The 16935-nt window shown below is 47.8% G+C and overlaps 1 protein-coding gene across 1 annotated transcript in view; it reads left to right on the top strand.

The window, feature by feature from the left end:
• The window catches only part of LOC137095427 (dynein axonemal assembly factor 5-like), a 46775-nt gene that overhangs the window by 22826 nt on the left and 7014 nt on the right, over positions 1–16935 (top strand). The window contains exons 9-10 of the mRNA XM_067462090.1: positions 1709–1856; positions 11820–11970. Coding sequence (XP_067318191.1) covers positions 1709–1856; positions 11820–11970 — 299 coding nt within the window. The remainder of the gene's footprint in view (positions 1–1708; positions 1857–11819; positions 11971–16935) is intronic.

The raw sequence follows: 16935 nt of genomic DNA on the forward strand, positions 1-16935 counted from the left end.
CGTCCTAGTCTCCAAGGAAGCAGAAAACAAGCTTGCTCCCCACACCTCCCTGTGGCTTCCTCTCACATATTTATACATGGCTATCATGTCTCCTCTCAGCCTTCTCTTCTTCAGGCTAAACATGCCCAGCTCCTTAAGCCGCTCCTCATAGGGCTTGTTCTCCAGGCCCTTGATCATTTTAGTCGCCCTCCTCTGGACACATTCCAGCCTCTGTTTAAATGCCTCCAAAGAAGGAGCCTCCATCACACTCCAGGGCAGACAGTTCCACTGCTGAACAGCTCCCACAGTCAGGAAGTTCTTCCTCATGTTCAGATGGAATCTCCTCTCTTGTAGTTTGAAGCCATTCTGCGTCTCCAGGGCAGCAGAAAACAAGCTTGTTCCCTCCTCCCTGTGACTTCCTCCCACATATTTATACATGGCTATGATTGTGGTGCCCAGAATTGGACACAATATTCCAGGTGTGGTCTAACCAAAGCGGAATAGAGGGGTAGCATGACTTCCTTAGATCTAGACACTAGGCTCCTACTGATGCAGGCCAAAATCCCATTGGCTTTTTTTGCCGCCACATCACATTGTTTCTTGTATTTTATTTTATTTTATTTTTATATTTTATTGTTGTATTCACATGTTGTACATTTGCATTGTTGTACTGCTGGGCTTGGCCTCATGTAAGCTGCTCCGAGTACCTTGGGGAGATGGTGGCAGGATATAAATAAAGATTATTATTATTATTATTATTATTATTATTATTATAATACAGGGATACCTTAAGTTAGGAGTTTGTTTTGTTCCATGACTGAGCTCTTAACTCAAAACCTTCTTATTACCTGCCAATCTTTGTGACCACATCTCCCCCTATGAACCGGCACGGGTTCTAGATCTACTGGCTGTTATTTTGGATCACAAGTCGGAACTTCCCAAGTGTCTAAGACTGTGTGATGTATCAGCGAATAATGCATGCTGATCTGAGTAGTGTGATCTTTTGACACTGACAGGTGGTGATTTTGTCAGCGCCAATTGTTTTTAAGTGCTGGCCAAGGTCTTGAGGCACTGCACCCAGTGTGCCCATCACCACTGGGACCACACTGAACACTTCCCAAGAGTCTCGGACTGTGTGATGTATCAGTGAATAATGCATGCAGAACCAAGTAGGGTGGCCTTTTGCAGATGACAGGTGGTGATTTTGCCAGCACCAATTGTTTTTAAGTACAGGCCAAAGTCTTGAGGCACTGCACCCAGTGTGCCCATCAGCACTGGGACCATGTTGAACACTTCTCAAGAGTCTAGGACTGTGTGATGTATCAGCAAATAATGCGTGCTGATCTGACAGCTGACAGGTGGTGATTTTGTCAGCGCCAATTGTTTTTAAGTGCAGGCCAAGGTCTTGAGGCCCTTCACCCAGTGTGCCGATCACCACTGGGACCATGTTGAACACTTCCCAAGAGTCTAGGACTGTTGGATGTATCAGTGAATAATAGGTGCTGATCTGAGTAGTGTGCCCTTTTGCAGCTGACAGGTGGTGATTTTGTCAGCGCTGATTGTTTTTAAGTGTAACCCAAGGTCTTGGGGCACTGCACCCAGTGTGCCGATCCCCACTGGGACCCCCTTGACTGACTTGTGCCAGAGGCTTTACAGTTCAATCTTCAAATCCTCATATTATCAATAATAATAATAATAATAATAATAATAATCTGTGTTTCTTTTCTAGGCCCGGTAATAGGTGAGGCTCTTCCAAGTTTCATTCCCATTCTTCAAACGTGCCTTCAGACGTCTGTAGACCCTCGGGTACGTCTGAAGCTGTTCGTGACCTTATCCCAGTTGCTTCAGAAGCCAGAGGAGACCCTCAATTCTCAAGGGTGAGCACCATTTAATATCACTCCTGCACTACTTGCTTGTGAGACCGTTCAGTTTGGTCCTCGGGTGCAAAAGCGTAAACATTGCATAGAAATAGCGATACCATTAATGCACAAAATGTTTTGAAACACTATTTTAAAGGGGTCTCTCGTTGTGTCTCTTTTACCTTCCAAGTTGCATTCCGATTTGTAGGTATTCCAACTGTGCATTCCAGGCAACGGATGATATTGTAGGCACAGGGGCGGCTCGTCCATTACACGAAGTAAGCGGTCGCAGAACACTTTTTTTGCCAGGGGCGCAGAGGCGCCTCTGTAAATGCCCCTCGACCGCCACTTGAGGAGCGCCCCCTCCGCTCACAACAGCCCTAGCAGTCCGGGGGGAGCCTCGGCTTTCTTGCCTCGCTGCCGGGCGATCCTCTTCCCAAAGGGGCCGGGCCCTTGAGCCTCGCCTAGCCCCTCTCGTTCCTGCTCCACCCGGCCACCGGGTGCGCGAGCAGAGCCGGCGCTCAATCGTTCTCCGCGTTCAATCCCTTTCCCATGACCAGCTCCCTTTCCTGATCCCCTGGCGCTCCACCCGCTTCCTCTCCTCTCCCCAATCCGCGGGTGGACCAAGGGGCGGAGCCGCCGCGCCTGGCCTGCTTCGGGTCCGGAGGCATGTCTGAAGACCCCAGCATGCGCACTAAAAGTCGCCTCTTCTCCTGACTTTCTCTTCAGCCATTGGGACCAAGAGAGAGAGAGAGAGAGAGAGAGAGAGCCCCTCCGGCTGGAGGTATCTCCCACCTCCACTCCCTCCTTTGTTTTTGTGCCTACCTTCAGGAAAGGTGGGCATCTCCACCTCTCCCTCTCTCTCTCTCTCTCTCTCTCTCGGTCCCAAAGTCGCCTCTTCTCCTGACTTTCTCTTCAGCCATTGGGACCAAGAGAGAGAGAGAGAGAGAGAGAGAGAGAGCCCCTCCGGCTGGAGGTATCTCCCACCTCCGCTCTCTCCTTTGTTTTTGCGCCTACCTTCAGGAAAGGTGGGCATCTCCACCTCTCTCTCTCTTCAGGCACGCCTCCGGATCCAAAGCGGGCGAGGCAAGGGAGCAAATGCGGCAAGTGTAGTTACTGGGATGTATAGTTCACCTACAATCAAAGAGCATTCTGAACTCCACCAATGATGGAATTGAACCAAATATGGCACACAGAACTCCCACGACAAATAGAAAATATATATCAATGATTGGTTGGGGGGGCACCAACCATCTGAACATTAGGTGATTCCATCTGAACATGAGGAAGAACTTCCTGACTGTGAGAGCCGTTCAGCAGTGGAACTCTCTGCCCCGGAGTGTGGTGGAGGCTCCTTCTTTGGAAGCTTTTAAGCAGAGGCTGGATGGCCATTTGTCAGGGGAGATTTGAATGCAATATTCCTGCTTCTTGGCAGAATGGGGTTGGACTGGATGGCCCAGGAGGTCTCTTCCAACTCTTTGATTCTATGATTCTATGATTCTAAATACTGTTTGCTTACCGTTGAAAATTACCTAGGGCCGCCTCTGTGTTAAATGCAAATCATGCATGGTGAACTGTTATTACCTGGTGAGATTTGATTTATTTCTGCCAGATAATGTGCATTTGCACAGGGTGCATGATGAGGAAGTAAAAGGAAGCTCCTGAGGAGAAGGGATATTACAAAGGGTGGACCTGGCTTTGGGGAAACAGCATGGGAGGGCATTTGAGAAGCAACCTGTGGCAAACTTGGGGCACATCCTTCCATCTCTCTTTATTGGAGCCAGCTATATATAGCAAGTCCCTGCCCTTCTTAATCCCATGCGGAACAACCATTTGTATTGATTTAATTGGAATGATAACCCTTGGCATTTGGCAATCTCTGCTGGGAATAGAAATTGGTTCCAGTAATTGAGAAATTTTGAGAAAGCTGAAGTATTGCTGGCAACGGCTAGTCCTTCTGAGTTGCTGTATTGGTCATAAGAACGACAAGAGCAGAGAAGGACACCAAATGATAGAATTGGGCCAAGCTTCTCACACAGAACCATCATGTCTTAAAGGGACTTACTGGAGCAAGCCTCCCTTCAGCCTCGCACACTCTCCCTCACATTTGAATGCAATATTCCTGCTTCTTGGCAGGGGGTTGGACTGGATGGCCCATGAGGTCTCTTCCAACTCTTTGATTCTAGGATTCTACATGCGCACCACACTGCCACATGGAACCCTCATGGGAAAACAGAAAATACTGTGTCTTCATGATCATCAAGTTTGCACACGACACCAAATTAGGAGGGATAGCCAATACTCCAGAGGACAGGAGCAGAATTCAAAACGATCTTGACAGATTAGAGAGATGATGGGCCAAAACTAACAAAATGAAGTTCAACAGTGACAAATGCAAGATACTCCACTTTGGCAGGAAAAACAAAATGCAAAGAGACAGAATGGGGGACGATGAGGCCTGGCTTGAGAGCAGGACGTGGGAAAAAGATCTTGGAGTCCTCCTGGGGAGGAAAGTAAACATGAGCCAGGAGTGTGATGTGGCAGCAAAAAAAGCCAATAGGATTTTGGCCTGCATCAAGAGGAGCCTAGTGTCTAGATCTAGGGAAGTCATGCTCCCCATGCTCTCTTCCGCCTTGGTTAGACCACACCTGGAATATTGTGTCCAATTCTGGACACCACAATTCAAGAGAGATATTGACAAGCTGGAATGTGTCCAGAGGAGGGCGACTCAAATGATCAAGGGTCTGGAGAACAAGCCCTACGAGGAGCGGCTTAACGAGCTGGGCATGTTTAGCCTGAAGAAGAGAAGGCTGAGAGGAGACATGATGAAGGCCTTGTGTAAATACGTGAGAGGAAGCCACAGGGAGGAGGAGGGAGCAAGCTTCCTTTCTGCTTCCCTGGAGACTAGGACGCAATGGAACAATGGCTTCAAACTACAAGAGAGGAGATTCCATCTGAACATGAAGAAGAACTTCCTGACTGTGAGAGCCGTTCAGCAGTGGAACTCTCTGCCCCGAAGTGTGGTGGAGGCTCCTTCTTTGGAAGCTTTTAAACAGAGGTTGGATGGCCATCTGTCAGGGGTGATTTGAATGCAATATTCCTGCTTCTTGGCAGAATGGGGTTGAACTGGATGGCCCAGGAGGTCTCTTCCAACTCTAGGATTCTATGATTCAGGCGTATTCCTTCTGACCAAAAAACATGAATAATGTGTTGTCGAAGGCTTTCATGGCCTGAATCGCTGGGTTGCTATGAGTTTTCCAGGCTGTCTAGTCATCTTCCAGAAGCATTCTCTCCTGACACTTCTCCCCCATCTATGGCAGGCATCCTCAGAGGTTGTGAGGTCTGTTGGAAACGAGGCAAGTCAGGTTTATATATCTGTGGAACGTCCCAGGTGGGAGAAAGAACTCTTGTCTGCGTGAGGCAAGTGTGAACGTTGCCATTGGCCAGCTTGATTAGCATTATTTATTTATCAATCTATTTATTTATTTATTTAAAACTTTTGGATACCAATCTTCTCTACCTTCTCCGTAGAGGGACTCAGACCGGCTAACAGCAAGTATTCAAGTCTTTGAACTGCAAAGACTCAGACACAAGCCAGTCAAGCAGCAGAGTGATCTTGTCTGTTGTGGACTCATCTTGTTCTGTTTCAAATAATTGTATTGATTTATTTCTCGTGTCAGGGCAGCCAGTCAAATATATTACATTTCTAACAGAACAAAGCAAACAAGCAGATTACAAAATTTGTGAGTATGAGAGTTGATTAAAAGTCCTTTGACCAGTATTTGGCCACTTGGAGTGCCTCTGGTGTTGCTGCAAGAAGGTCCTCCCTTGTGCATGTGGCAGGGCTCAGGGTGCATTGCAGCAGGTGGTCAGTGGTTGGCTCTTCTCCACACTTGCATGTCGTGGACTCCACTTTGTGGCCCCATTTCTGAAGGTTGGCTCTGCATCTCGTGGTGCCAGAGTGCAGTCTATTCAGCGCCTTCCAAGTCTCCCAGTCCTCTGTGTGCCCAGAGGGGAGTCTCTCATTTGGTAGCAGCCATTGGTTGAGGTTCTGGGTTTGAGCCTGCCACTTTTGGACTCTCGCTTGCTGAGGTGTTCCAGTGAATGTCTCTGTAGATCTTAGAAAACTATGTCTGGATTTAAGTTGTTGACGTGCTGGCTGATACCCAAACAGGGGATGAGCTGGAGATGTCTCTGCCTTGGTCCTTTCACTATTGGCTGCTACTTCCCGGCGAATGTCAGGTGTTGCAATACCGGCTAAACAGTGTAATTTCTCCAGTGATGTGGGGCGTAGACACCCCATGATAATGTGGCATGTCTCATTAAGAGCCACATCCACTGTTTTAGCGTGGTGAGATGTGTTCCACACTGGGCATGCGTACTCAGCAGCAGAGTAGCATAGTGCAAGGGCAGATGTCTTCACTGTGTCTGGTTGTGATCCCCAGGTTGTGCCAGTCAGCTTTCGTATGATTTTGTTTCTAGTACCCACTTTTTGCTTGATGTTCAGGCAGTGCTTCTTGTAGGTCAGAGCACGGTCCAGAGTGACTCCCAGGTATTTGGGTGTGCTGCAATGCTCCAGTGGGATTCCTTCCCTAGTGATCTTCAGAGCTCGGGATGCTTATCTGTTCTTGAGATGAAAGGCAAATGTCTGTGTTTTAGATGGGTTGGGGATCAGCTGGTTTTCCCTGTAATAGGCAGTAAGAGCACCTAGAGCTTCGGAGAGCTTCTGTTCAACCATCTCAAAGCTCCCTGCTTGAGCGTTAATGGCACGATCATCAGCATAGATGAAACTCTCTGTCCCTTTTGGCAGTGGCTGGTCATTTGTTTAGATATTGAACATGGATGGAGCAAGGCCTGAATCACTGGGTTGCTATGAGTTTTCCAGGCTGTCTAGTCACATTCTAGAAGCATTCTCTCCTGATACTTCACCCCCCTCTATGGCAGGCATCCTCAGAGGTTGTGAGGTCTCTTGGAAACGAGGCAAGTCAGGTTTATATATCTGTGGAATGTCCCAGGCGGGAGAAAGAACTCTTGCCTGCGTGAGGCAAGTGTGAATGTTGCCATTGGCCAGCTTGATTAGCATTATTTATTTATCTGTTTACTTATTTATTTAAAACTTTTGGATACCAATCTTCTCTACCTCTGTAGAGGGACTCAGACCGGCTAACAGCAAGTATTCAAGTCTTTGAACTGCAAAGACTCAGACACAAGCCAGTCAAGCAGCAGAGTGATCTTGTCTGTTGTGGACTCACCTTGTTCTGTTTCAAATAATTTTATTGATTTATTTCTCGTGTCAGGGCAGCCAGTCAAATTATATTACATTTCTAACAGAACAAACCAAACAAACAGAGAAAATACAAAATGTGTGAGTTTGGTAGATGATTAAATGTCCTTTGACCAGTATCTGGCCCCTTGGAGTGCCTCTGGTGTTGCTCTGAGAAGGTCCTCCATTGTGCATGTGGCAGGACTCAGGTTGCATTGCAGCAGGTGGTCAGTGGTTGGCTCTTCTCCGCACTCACATGTCGTGGATTCCACTTTGTGGCCCCATTTCTGAAGGTTGGCTCTGCATCTCGTGGTGCCAGAGCGCAGTCTGTTCAGCGCCTTCCAAGTTGCCCAGTCCTCTGTGTGCCCAGAGGGGAGTCTCTCATTTGGTATCAGCCATTGGTTGAGGTTCTGGGTTTGAGCCTGCCACTTTTGTACTCTCGCTTGCTGAGGTGTTCTGGCGAGTGTCTCTGTAGATCTTAGAAAACTATGTCTGGATTTAAGTCATTGACATGCTGGCTGATACCCAAACAGAGGATGAGCTGGAGATGGTCCTTTCACTATTGGCTGCTACTTCCCGGCGGATGTCAGGTGGTGCAATACCGGCTAGACAGTGTAATTTCTCCCGTGGTGTAGGGCGCAGACACCCCGTGATAATGCGGCATGTCTCATTAAGAGCCACATCCATTGTTTTAGTGTGGTGAGATGTGTTCCACACTAGGCATTCGTACTCAGCAGCAGAGTAGCACAGCGCAAGGGCAGATGTCTTCACTGTGTCTGGTTGTGATCCCCAGGTTGTGCCAGTCAGCTTTCGTATGATGTTGTTTCTAGCGCCCACCTTTTGCTTGATATTCAGGCAGTGCTTCTTGTAGGTCAGAGCACGGTGCAGAGTGACTCCCAGGTATTTGTGTGCGCTGCAATGCTCCCGTGGGGTTCCTTCCCAGGTGATCTTCAGAGCTTGGGATGCTTCTCTGTTCTTGAGGTGTTTCAAATAATCATCATCGTCATCGTCGTCATCTTTATTTATATATACCCCACCACCATCTCCCCAGAAGAGACTTGTGGCCAAGCCCAAAAATAATACAGCAAAATAGGAAACAAAACAACAGAAAATTAAACACAACAAAATGCATAATGTCACAAAATAAACAGTGCAAAATAACATAATAACATGCACCTTTTCACCATCTCCTAGGCGCCATGTGCAGGTAACAGGAGATGAGTGGATATGTGTGTGTGTGTGTGTTGATGGTTCACACTGACAGGCTTGAGTGCCCGCTGCTAATGGCACCTCAATTTGCTGAACAAGCCGCCAGTGTGATTCTCGGTTTGCTTCAGAGTATTAAGCATGACATCCTTTGAGGCGGCCTTACCTTCCGAGAGAGCATTCCATTGCCGAGAGGTAAGCCTTCCTGCTGAAACCCACCTTTTGTGGTTTTGACACGTTTTATTTAAGGGATTTGGGGGGGGGGGGGAGAGCCATTACCCAGAATATGAAAGCTCCCCAGGGGTCAGTTGGCCTGGACCACCTTAGAGCTCAAGGCGGCTTTGAAGTAACTTGATAGAAGCAACACATTCTGGGGGAGATTCCTGTTTTACCCCTTGGCGGTTGACCAGGGAGGTGTTTCTGGTCAGTTGAACATCAGATCCAGGGATAAGGATTCTGCCTATTTTTGGTGGAGGGGCCTTTCACCACCATCTTCGGAGAGATAGAGATACTGTGCAGGTAAAACATGCAGGTTTTAGGAGCATAGTGTCTAGATCTAAGGAAGTCATGCTACCCCTCTATTCTGCTTTGGTTAGACCACATCTGGAATATTGTGTCCAATTCTGGGCACCACAATTGAAGAGAGATATTGACTCTAAGCTGGAATGTGTCCAGAGGAGGGCGACTCAAATGATAAAATGTTTGGAGAACAAGCCCTATGAGGAGCGGCTTAAGGAGCTGGGCATGTTTAGCCTGAAGAAGAGAAGGCTGAGAGGGGATATGATAGCCATGTATAAATATGTGAGAGGAAGCCACAGGGAGGAGGAGGGAGCAAGCTTCCTTTCTGCTTCCCTGGAGACTAGGACGCAAAGGAACAATGGCTTCAAACTACAAGAGAGGAGATTCCATCTGAACATGAGGAAGAACTTCCTGACTGCGAGAGCCGTTCAGCAGTGGAACTCTCTGCCTCGGAGTGTGGTGGAGGCTCCTTCTTTGGAAGCTTTTAAACAGAGGCTGGATGACCATCTGTCAGGGGTGCTTTGAATGCTATTTTCCTGCTTCTTGGGCAGAATGGGGTTGGACTGGATGGCCCACCAGGTCTCTTCCAACTCTAGGATTCTATGATTCTATGCACTGCAGAATACTGACACTACCCACTTGGCCCGGCCTAGTTTTACTGTGTTATGGTGTACTGTTTTTATTGTTTACCGTTATTACTTTAACGTTTTGATTTGCGTTATGGTTTATGTGTATTTGTTATATTGTTGTTTTGTTGAGGCCTTGGCCTTTGTAAGCCGCATCGAGTCCTTCGGGATATGCTAGCGGGGTACAAATAAAGTTAATAATAATAATAATAACAAACATACTGAGTTCTAAAATGGAGTCTCAGTCTGAATAGTCCCAGATCTGGTCACATGGTCTGCAATCCCTCCCACAACCTTAGACAACATAGAGTGGGTGAAAACTGCATATTAAATCATATACATGCAATATAGTAAACTATCACAATTATATAAATAGAAAATAACTAGCATAGGAGGCTTATAGAAGGCTGCTATTTCCAACAGGATGGCCATCTGTTGGGGGTGTTTTGATTGTGCTTTCCTGTATGGCAGAAAGGGTTGCACTATGGCTCATGGGGTGTCTTCCAACTCTATGATTTGAAGGTTGAGGAGAGCCAGTTGTTTGAGATGTTGAATTGTAGTTTTAAGCCCTATTGTGGCAGGAAGGAGTGGGTTAGTCTCGAGCGCATGAATTTTATTATTACGGTCACAAGAGTACCAATTATTTACTTTACTTTACTTTACTTATATACCCCTGTTCTCAGCTCGAAGGCGACTCACAGAGGTTCACAACAAATAAGAAACAGCAAAAATTGAATGCTACAGTGTAAAAACAGTTAACAACCTAACATATTACATAATTAATAAACAATTACTACAAGAGAGATATTGACAAGCTGGAATGTGTCCAGAGAAGGGCGACTAAAATGATCAAGGGTCTGGAGAACAAGCCCTATGAGGAGCGGCTTAGGGAACTGGGCATGTTTAGCCTGAAGAAGAGAAGGCTGAGAGGAGATATGATAGCCATGTATAAATATGTGAGAGGAAGCCACAGGAAGGAGGAGGGAGCAAGCTTGTTTTCTGCTTCCTTGGAGACTAGGACGCGAAACAATGGCTTCAAACTCCAAGAGAGGAGATTCCATCTGAACATTAGGAAGAACTTCCTGACTGTGAGAGCCGTTCAGCAGTGGAACTCTCTGCCCCGGAGTGTGGTGGAGGCTCCTTCTTTGGAAGCTTTTAAGCAGAGGCTGGATGGCCATTTGTCAGGGGTGATTTGAATGCAATATTCCTGCTTCTTGGCAGAATGGGGTTGGACTGGATGGCCCATGAGGTCTCTTCCAACTCTTTGATTCTGCGATTCTATGATTCTATGATAACCATTCACTATTCACTATGATCTCCAGATTCGTCATCCATTATTCCGTTCCAATGTTCATTAACCAATCATTGCACTCATTATTCGAACGCCTGCTCAAACAGCCAGGTCTTCACTTTCCTGCAGAATACCATTAGAGATGGTGCTAGTCTAATGTCCGTAGGAAGGGCGTTCCACAGCCGAGGAGCCACCACCGAGAAGGCCCTATCTCTCATCCCCGCCAGCCGAGCTTGAGAAGCAGGCGGGATTGAGAGCAGGGCCTTCCCGGAAGATCTCAAAGTCCTGGTGGGTTCATAGGCAGAGATGTGGTCAGATAGGTAGCTTGGGCCGGAACCGTTTAGGGCTTTAAAGGCCAACGCCAGCACTTTGAATTGAGCCCGGTAGCAGATCGGTAGCCAGTGGAGTTGGCGCAACAGGCGGGTTGTATGCTCCCTGCGCTCCACTCCTTTTAAAATCATGGCTGCCGAGCGTTGGACTAGTTGGAGCTTCCGAGCCGTCTTCAAAGGCAACCCCACGTAGAGAGCATTGCAGTAGTCTAGGCGGGATGTAACCAGAGCGTGGACTACCGTGGCCAAGTCAGACTTCCCAAGGTACTTTGATTGTAAGTAAACTATAAATCCCAACAACTACAACTCACAAGTGACAAAATCATTAGTGTGCAACAAAACCACGAGTGTGCAACACTGAAGACAGAGGTTGTTTTCTGAAACGTGGTTATGCTAAGACCACAAATTCATAGCCTTAGTCCCGAGACACCAGAACAAGGGACGGATCAAGCTCACAACACATACTGTTGGCAGGAAGATCCTTGCCTCTCCTCTTCCCGAAATTTTGTTTATACAGAGCCCACTTATCTCACCCTTGAAAGAAATTTGCGTAATGAGATATCGTTAACATAGACTGTCATCGAGGAGGGGTCTCCGCCCTCCTCCCGCTTCTGTATCGCGCTCTGTTCTTCCTTTTCCGGCTCTCTTGTTGTCAAGAGGGAAAATGTGCCTTTTCATCCTCTCTGTCATCCCGTCATGTTTGCACACACACACACACAAATGGCTCCTCTTTGTTCTTGGCTCCAGGCAGTTCGGGATCTACCTTGAGACGGTGATAAAAGACATCCTGGCTCCTAATCTGCAGTGGCAAGCGGGAAGAACCGCAGCTGCCATTCGCACGACGGCCGTCTCCTGCCTCTGGGCCCTGATTTACAGTAAACTCCTTTCTGCAGAAGAGGTAAGCGGCCCCCCTTTCCCCCCTGCCCGAAACAGCGGAGTCAAGTCAAGCCTTTGCCAAAATGCGTCTTAGACGAGATCGGAATGAGGTTTAGCCTGAAAACTGAAGTGAGGAGGAAGAAAGAGCAATGGGCCAGTTAAAAAGCAGTCACACTTTTGCTGGGCGAGTGAGCATAGAATCATAGAATCCTAGAATCAAAGAGTTGGAAGAGACCTCATGGGCCATCCAGTCCAACCCCCTGCCAGGAAGCAGGAATATTGCATTCAAATCACCCCTGACAAATGGCCATCCAGCCTCTGCTTAAAAGCTTCCAAAGAAGGAGCCTCCACCACACTCCGGGGCAGAGAGTTCCACTGCTGAACGGCTCTCACAGTCAGGAAGTTCTTCCTAATGTTCAGATGGAATCTCCTCTCTTGTAGTTTGAAGCCATTGTTCCGCATCCTAGTCTCCAAGGAAGCAGAAAACAAGCTTGCTCCCTCCTCACCCTGTGGCTTCCTCTCACATATTTATACATGGCTATCATATCTCCCCTCAGCCTTCTCTTCTTCAGGCTAAACATGCCCAGCTCCCTAAGCCGCTCCTCATAGGGCTTGTTCTCCAGACCCTTGATCATTTTAGTCGCCCTCCTCTGGACACATTCCAGCTTGTCAATATCTATTGTGTATCATGTGGCAGGGCTCAGGTTGCATTGCAGCAGGTGGTCAGTGGTTTGCTCTTCTCCGCACTCACATGTCGTGGATTCCACTTTGTGGCCCCACTTCTTAAGATTGGCTCTGCATCTCGTGGTGCCAGAGCGCAGTCTGTTCAGCGCCTTCCAAGTCGCCCAGTCTTCTGTGTGCCCAGGGGGGAGTCTCTCATTTGGTATCAGCCATTGGTTGAGGTGCTGGGTTTGAGCCTGCCACTTTTGGACTTATGCTTGCTGAGGTGTTCCAGTGAGTGTCTCTGTAGATCTTAGAAAACGATGTCTGGATTTAAGTCGTTGGCGTGCTGGCTGATACCCAAACAGGGGATGAGCTGGAGATGTATCTGCCTTGGTCCTTTCACTATTGGCTGCTACTTCCCGGCGGATGTCAGGTGGTGCAATATTGGCTAAGCAGTGTAATTTCTCCAGTGGTGTGGGGCGCAGACACCCCGTGATAATGCGGCATGTCTCATTAAAAGCCACATCCACTGTTTTAGCGTGGTGAGATGTGCTCCACACTGGGCATGCGTACTCAGCTGCAGAGTAGCATAGCGCAGGGGCAGATGTCTTCACTGTATCTGGTTGTGATCCCCAGGTTGTGCCAGTCAGCTTTCGTATGATATTGTTTCTGGCACCCACTTTTTGCTTGATGAGCAATGAGAAAGAGCAATGAGCCAGTTAAAAAGCCGTGACACTTTTGCTGGGCGAGTGGGCTTATTAACCAAAGACCCTTCTCATAAATGTCTAGCAAAGTAACTTATCAGCAGCAGCATGACCCAGCAACAGTAGTCCAAAAGGGAAAAAAGCACAAACACACAGACCAATGCTATCTCTTCCAAATCTCTTTATAGCAATTTTTTTTGTCATGTCAGGAGCAAGTTGCTTCTGGTGTGAGAGAATTGGCCGTCTGCAAGGACGTTGCCCAGGGGACGCCTGGATGATTTGATGTGGGAGGCTTCTCTCATATGATAGCCATGTATAAATATGGAGATATGATAGCCACGTATAAATATGTGAGAGGAAGCCACAGGGAGGAGGAGGGAGCAAGCTTCCTTTCTGCTTCCCTGGAGACTAGGACGCAATGGAACAATGGCTTCAAACTACAAGAGAGGAGATTCCATCTGAACATGAGGAAGAACTTCCTGAGTGTGAGAGCCGTTCAGCAGTGGAACTCTCTGCCCCAGAGTGTGGTGGAGGCTCCTTCTTTGGAAGCTTTTAAGCAGAGGCTGGATGGCCATCTCTCAGGGGTTATTTGAATGCGATGTTCCTGCTTCTTGGCAGAATGGGGTTGGACTGGATGGCCCATGAGGTCTCTTCCAACTCTTAGATTCTATGATTCTATGTCCCTGCATAAAGAGCTGGAGCTGATAGAGGGAGCTCATCCGCCTCTCCCCAGATTCGAACCTGCGGCCTGTCGGTCTTCAGTCCTGCCGGCTCAGGGGTTTAACCCACTGCGCCAACGGGGGCTCGAATATAGCAAAATAATATAGTTGCACTATTTACAAGAACAAGGTTCCCACGACACAAATAAAGTTCTTTATACTTCCTTCTTTGCTTCCACGCTGGGCTTCTTTCACATGCAGCTAAACAGCTTCGTTCTCACACAGAGCCTCTTCTCACACCAGTTACACAGGAACTTCACACAGTAGCTTATTTACACACCACGGTCATCACACACAATTATTTCATTATTGGTGAATTTTTTATGACAGAACTTATTAGGAACTGCCATTTATAATGAAATTTTGGAAATTTTGTTAGAGTTCTGAAATTTTCACCAACAGAACTTTAGCAACACTGTAAAAACAAAGCACCAGCACCCCCTAGTTTTCACCACGAGACTGGTGGTGGTGAAAATCTGATACAAAAGTATGCTGGGCGAGCAAGGTGGCAGAAAGAAGGGGAGAAACAGTTTGCCTTGTAAGGGGCAGAGAGTTCCACTGCTGAACGGCTCTCACAGTCAGGAAGTTCTTCCTCATGTTCAGATGGAATCTCCTCTCTTGTAGTTTGAAGCCATTGTTCCGTTGCGTCCTAGTCTCCAGGGAAGCAATAAACAAGCTCTCCCCACTATCCAGATTCCCCACTCTCCACTCTCCCCACTCTCCAGAAAACAAGCTCTCCCCACTCTCCAGATTCAAACTGCTGACCTTTTGGTCAGCAGTCCTGCTGGCATGAGGGTTTAACCCATTGCTCCACTGGGGTCTCCTTCTCCTGTATTGGGGGTCAGGGAAGTTTCCTGGCTTCCCCACAACCTCAAAACTTATCAGAGAGCTTCCTTTACAAACCTCATCTCCCAAAGTATGTGAAGGTTTTTGTCCAACTGTTAGTCGAGTGTACTTGCCCCCCAAAATTATTGAAAGTCATCCTCCTCCGCACCCCCAAACGTTTCGCCTGCATTTGTGGCAAGCATCCTCAATATTCTGTCTAATTTGGCTCATGGGAGATTGAGCAAGAGAAATACAAAGCGGCAAGGAAAGGAGGCAGGTTGTAATCCCAAGTGTGGGAAGGTTTGGGTCTGAGAAGGGAAAGCATTGGTCGGGCGCATACATTTGCACATGAGCCCCATCTTCTGGAACGCTATAGAAGTGCAGACTTTGAATGTCAGAAATGTATTCAGGTGCTCAGTTCTTGTGGGTTTTTTCGGGCTATAGGGCCATGTTCTAGAGGCATTTCTCCTGACGTTTCGCCTGCATCTATGGCAAGCATCCTCAGAGGTGCTACCTTAGTTTGTAAACTGTGTTCCAAAGGCTCCTGAGGACTTAGGATTGTAGCTTTGCAGAAATATACGAATCCCATGGAGTGGAAAGGACAGATATTCAGAAAATAGCCTTGAGCAAAAATACGGTCCAGAGAGTTGTTTTGGGAACATCAAAAAACTTCAGCTTTCAGTCTAGGTACAACTAAAAGCTTCAGAAGATCCAACCAGTCCATACTTCAGGAAAGAAAGCCCGACTGCTCATTGGATTGAAGGACATTAGAGGCCAAGATGAAGTCCTTTGGCCACATCACGAGAAGGAAGGAAAGCTTAGAGAAGACAATGATGCTGGGGAAAAAGGAAGAGGGGCCGACCAAGGGCAAGGCGTTTGGATGGCATCCTTGAAGTGACTGGATTGACTTCGAAGGAGCTGGGGGTGGTGACGGCCGACAGGGAGGTCTGGCGTGGGCTGGTCCATGAGGTCACAAACAGTCGGAAAAAGGAAGGGGGGCTGACCAAGGGCAAGGTGGATGGATGGGATCCTTGAAGTGACTGGATTGACCTTGAAGGAGCTGAGAGTGGTGACGGCCGATATGGAGCTCTTCTGTGGGCTGGTCCATGAGGTCACAAAGAGTCGGAAAAAGGAAGAAGGGCCGACCAAGGCCAAGGTGGATGTATGGCATCCTTGAAGTGACTGGATTGACCTTGAAGGAGCTGGGGGTGGTGACGGCCGACAGGTAGCTCTGGCATGGGATGGTCCATGAGGTCACGAAGAGTCAGAAAAAGGAAGAGGGGCCGACCAAGGGCAAGGCGTTTGGATGGCATCCTTGAAGTGACTGGATTGACTTCGAAGGAGCTGGGGGTGGTGACGGCCGACAGGGAGCTCTGGCGTGGAATAGTCCATGAGGTCACGAAGAGTCGGAAACGACTGAGCAAATGAACAACAACAACAAAAGCTTCAGTGACAGCATCATAACACAGCACAGCATATTCTAGGCTAGGCATAGGCAAACTTCAGCTCTCCAGGTGTTTTGGACTTCAAGTCCCACAATTCCTAACATCCTCAGGCCTCTTCCTTTCCCCCCTCAGCCGCTTAACCGTTGATACTGTAGGGTGGGCATGAGCAAACTTCGGCCTTCAGGGTGTTTTGGACTTTATTGTCCTTAAATTAAAGGATTGTGTCCTTAAGAGTCAGATCAGGCAACACTGCATTATCGTGTGGCTCTTGGGTCTTGTTCCATGTTCACGTCTATGTCTAAGATCTTTGGAAAAATCTTGTACTCATGCTTGAGCAGCTGAAGGGGGAAAGGAAAAGGCCAGAGGCTGTTAGGAATGGTGGGAGTTGAAGTCCAAAACACCTGCAGGGAGGGTCGAAGTTTGCCCATGCCTGTTATATAAAGAAGCCTTTCTTCTGTGACCAAAACGAAACCCCACAGCCCGGTGAAGTCAGGAAGAACCCGGTATCAGTCCTCTACCAATATTGCCACAAGGTCTAGATCAGTGTTTCTCAACCTGGGGGTCGGGACCCCTGTGGGGGTCACGAGGAGGTGTCAGAGGGGTCGCCAAAGACCATCAGAAAACATAGTAT

Source organism: Anolis sagrei, chromosome Y, assembly GCF_037176765.1.
Source record: "Anolis sagrei isolate rAnoSag1 chromosome Y, rAnoSag1.mat, whole genome shotgun sequence".
NCBI classification, from domain to species: domain Eukaryota; kingdom Metazoa; phylum Chordata; class Lepidosauria; order Squamata; family Dactyloidae; genus Anolis; species Anolis sagrei.